The following is a 4145-nucleotide window of genomic DNA, read 5'->3' as shown; positions in this document are numbered from 1 at the left end:
AAAACAAAACAAGAGGAGGGCCGTGGTGGGCGCTGGGGAGGGGATCACCTCTGGGTGCCCCGAGAGGAAGCCACTGAGACGCCGCCAGAAAGGAAGGCGGAGAGCACTCAGGGGCGCACGGCCATCTGAGTGGACACGTCAGCATCCTGGAGCCACAAGACGGGGGTGGGAACGGAGACAAGCGGATGAGTTAGAGGGATCTTGTGGCGAGAGATTGGCTGCCTAGATCCTGAGAGGAAGATGGGGTGGTGGAGCGGGTACCTGTAGCATCTAGGGTCTGATCAACAAAGCAGAATGCCCTGGGCACTAGGGCATAAAGCACTGATTGCTGAAATCAGACTGTGCACGTTTTGTGGGAATCACTGGGCATTTGAACATCTGGGAAGGAGAGTTGCAGGCTCAGAGGGTCCCCAGTCAGTCATACCGAGAAGCCAGCAGCGCCCAGCTGCCGACGCAAGACCAGGAGGGAGGTGGGGGAAGGGGCGCGGCAGCGTTTGCCCCTGGGGGTCCCCCGGCAGTGTCTGCTGCGGACCGGGGCTGCTATTGGCCGGCAGGGCCTGTGGTCCCGAGCAAAAGCTGGAGGCAGAGAAACGCGGACAAGGGCAGGCTGAACCGTGACAGACACCTCTGCATCTGGGGGAACACTCACCGACTGATGGCAGCATCCGGATACGATGTCCCCCAAATCTCCTATGAATTCCTTCCTCGGGCAGCTCCAAGTGGAACCACGCAGGTAAAGGGATCCTGGGAAGCATACGATCACACCTCAGCACACTGATGCTGGGAGAAGATTCTGGAGGAAGGGCAGCAGGGTCCGTTTTGAACACCCTGACTCTGCGTTGACTGGGACATTCCCACGAGGCCTTTAGTACAGGTGGTTTGTGCAGATTTCCTTGAAGTGCACCAAGCTGTGAGGGAGTCGTGCGCAGCTACGGATCAAAGACAGAAGGACTGAAGACACTGGCCAGCAGTGAAGCGAGGGCCTTCAAAAATCAAAACGAGGGGCCAGGCGTAGTGGCCCATGCCCGTCAACCTGGCGGCACGGGAGGCAGAAGGATAGTAAGGTTGAGCCCAACCTGGGCAGTGAGTGAGATAATGTCTCAAAAAAAAAGGTCTAGGATGTAGCTCAGTGGAAAAGCCCTGGGTTCAACCCTTATTATCACAAAACAAACACATAAATACACAGCCCAACCAAGACCCATAGCTCCCAGCCGGGAGGATGGTGTGGGCGGCCACTACCGGGCAGCTAGAAGGGAGAGTCCTGGAGAGCTGGCCCCAGGTACGTAGCACTTGGTGGAAAGGCAATTGGTCTGTCCAGTAAGGATGCTTTCTGGGAATGACTATTTTTAAGCTGTCACAAATTAGCAGACTAACAATCAGTTTACTTGATGTCACTCTTATATTTTCATCTTCTTACATAGCCAGAAGACTATGCTACTTTAGAATTTCCAGAGACGGGCTTGTGAGAAACACACTTTGTGACCCATTGTCTCACAGTTCTGAATCGCGACCGAGGTTCCAGGCGAGGCTGCGGACATTCCACACAGGAAGTGCTGACATCAAGCCAGGAAGCTCCTCCACTGCCACCCACCACCTCCTGCTCTGCACCCTCCACCAAGGGTCAAGGGACCCGGGGGCGTGCCGAGAAGGCAAAGAGAACATTGCCAGAGGAACATGAATGGTGCTAGTGCTTTCAGGTATTTAAAAAGGGTTTTGTTGGAGAACAAATGCCATTCTTTCATTATTCTACTGAGTTTCAGCATAACACATTTACTTTCTGGTGTACCATTTCATGCAGATGAAATTCATTTAAGCCAGACAAAATGGAATGCAAACATAATGATACTCCTGTTTGAAATGAAATTCACAGTCTGGAAAGATACCCTCACATGCCTGTGATAAAATATGATTTATCTGCGTATTTATTTAGATGTATAGCTGAGTTTGTGGATATTTTGCCTAATTTTCTTCTGACACATGTAGGTTAATCACTAATTTATTGAGAACTTACTATGTGCTTTGGGGAAGTCACAGAATCAGAATATTCAATTCTAGGCCTAACCTTTTTTTTTTTTTTTTGAGATAGGGTCTCACTGTGTAGTGCAGGTTGCACTTGCACTTGCTTAGGTAGCCCAGGCTGGCCTCAAACTCAGCGATCCTCTTGCCTCAGCCTCCTGCGTGCTGGGAATACAGGTGTGCGCCACCATGCCTGGCTCCAGGACTTTCTGAAATTGTAAAGAGCCAAGGCAAATTGCAAAGACAAAATCCTGCTTGAGGAGATTTTCACTGTATTATTCTTTCCCGATAAATATCTTTCATTTTCTTTGCAGAGTGTTTTGGAAAACAAAAGAATGGGATAGGAAAAAATCAACCTTTGATTCAGAGGAAGATACTTCATTTATACTTAAAAAAAAAAGGTGTTTCCAAAAGAAAGATTCGGGGGCATCAGAGGGCAGTGCAGATGATGAGGAGCAGCTGGTCTGTCAACAAGGGATCACGTTTCCCTGTTCCATCTGCAAGCAGGAAGTTGAAACCGCTGGTGCTTTTGTCCACAAGCAGGAACACATAGCTCTGGCTGCACTGGGTCTCCAGTGGCGGGGTGGGAAGAAGCAGCCAGCCTCTAAGATTGTTGCTCAGAGACAGATTTTAATTGCTAACCTGTTGTCCTCCTCTATGCTCAATGAAAAGGTCCTACAGAGCATTAATAATGCTTTTGAGCTACTTTGGCACAAACGAATACCAGTACAGTATAAGATTTTTGATACCATCCACAGGAGCTATGTATATTCTCAAAAAATCTATCATCTGTTAATTAAAGGAGTGGCCGTCTGTGAAGATAGGATTTCTACCAGGAAAACTGAAATGAACGATAACTTCATGATGATAAATAATTTTGGCAACAAACCCAACGTGTGTTTCTTCAGTTTGTTTGATGGACATCAAGGTGCCTCGGCAGCAGACTTCATGTCAGCAGAATTCCCGGTTTTGCTTCTCCACCAACTGTCTAAATTTGACCCTTGTTACCAGATGACCCCAGAACAGCAGCAAGTGGTTGATTCCTTTGACAGCATCTTTAGAGAGGACTATACGGCGATCGAAGATCTCTTCTCATCTACAAAGACAAACCCCAGCAGGCACAGGTGTAATTATGAGGATACGCACAAGGCCTTTGCAAAAGCATTTTGGAGGATGGATAAACTCTTACGTCTTGGAAGGAAAGAAGGCTCCAGGGTGCTGTGGAGTGGCTGCTCCGTGGTTACTTGCATACTGGAAGGCAAAATTAAATACCCGTATGCCAATATGAATTGGAAAAAAATCAACAGCAGGCATAAATTGGCAGAGAGCTTCCCCTCCCAGATGGTGCCACAAATAATTTCTGGAATATTACACATTGCAAACACTGGTATGTATGTTCAGTAGCACCAGATAACATTTTGATTCCTAGCAGCAAAATCCCTCCTGCATCCAGAATTTAGTGACACGTTATTTAATGAGTTTTCGCACTGATTAATTTAAGAAACAACAAATAACCACAGTTTAAATACAGTTTGTAGGCACACAACTAATTGTAAGTATTTTTCAAAGAGGCTTAGATATAAAATAATCATGCAAAAACATTAAAGTTTAGTAGGCTACAGTGATGTATGCCTGTAATCCCAGCAACTCCACAGGCTGAAATGAGATCACAAATTCACATCCTGGCTGGGTGTGGTGACTCATGCCTGTAAACCCAGCACTTTGGAGGCTGAGGCAGAAGAATCACTCAAAGTTCAAGGCCAGTTCGGGCTACATAATGAGTTCAAGACCAGCCTGAAGTACAGAGCAAAACCCTGTCTCAAAAAACCAAAACCAAAAAGAAAAAAAACCAAACAAACAAAACCAAAGCCAAAAATCCAAGTTCAAGTCCTTCCTGGTCAACAGTGAGATCTAACTCAAACTAAAAAATAAAAAGCAAATATACTATATATGCTTGGGTCCAAATAAAATGAAAACTGTTTGGCATACTTCTTTTCTTTAGGACAGTGGAAAGTTCTTTGACTATTCTGGATAATAGTTGTGTAAACTGATGACTTATTCCAATAACTAATACATTTGTAACAAATTATCCTCTAAGTTCCCTGGCCAAGTAACATCAATTTCATCTC

General features: G+C 46.2%; 1 protein-coding gene across 1 annotated transcript in view; it reads left to right on the top strand.

Moving 5' to 3' along the window:
- Positions 1 to 488: 488 nt before the first annotated feature.
- The window catches only part of Pp2d1 (protein phosphatase 2C-like domain containing 1), a 31050-nt gene continuing 27393 nt past the window's right edge, over positions 489 to 4145 (top strand). Inside the window, exons 1-3 of the mRNA XM_005387461.2 lie at positions 489 to 733; positions 1422 to 1697; positions 2331 to 3403. Coding sequence (XP_005387518.1) covers positions 1675 to 1697; positions 2331 to 3403 — 1096 coding nt within the window. The 5' untranslated portion in view covers positions 489 to 733; positions 1422 to 1674. The remainder of the gene's footprint in view (positions 734 to 1421; positions 1698 to 2330; positions 3404 to 4145) is intronic.

The sequence above is a fragment of the Chinchilla lanigera genome, unplaced genomic scaffold (assembly GCF_000276665.1).
Source record: "Chinchilla lanigera isolate Chin_1 unplaced genomic scaffold, ChiLan1.0 scaffold00029, whole genome shotgun sequence".
Classification (NCBI taxonomy): Eukaryota; Metazoa; Chordata; class Mammalia; order Rodentia; family Chinchillidae; genus Chinchilla; species Chinchilla lanigera.
Note: the sequence above shows the minus strand (reverse complement) of the source record. Positions and strands in the feature narration are given on the sequence as shown.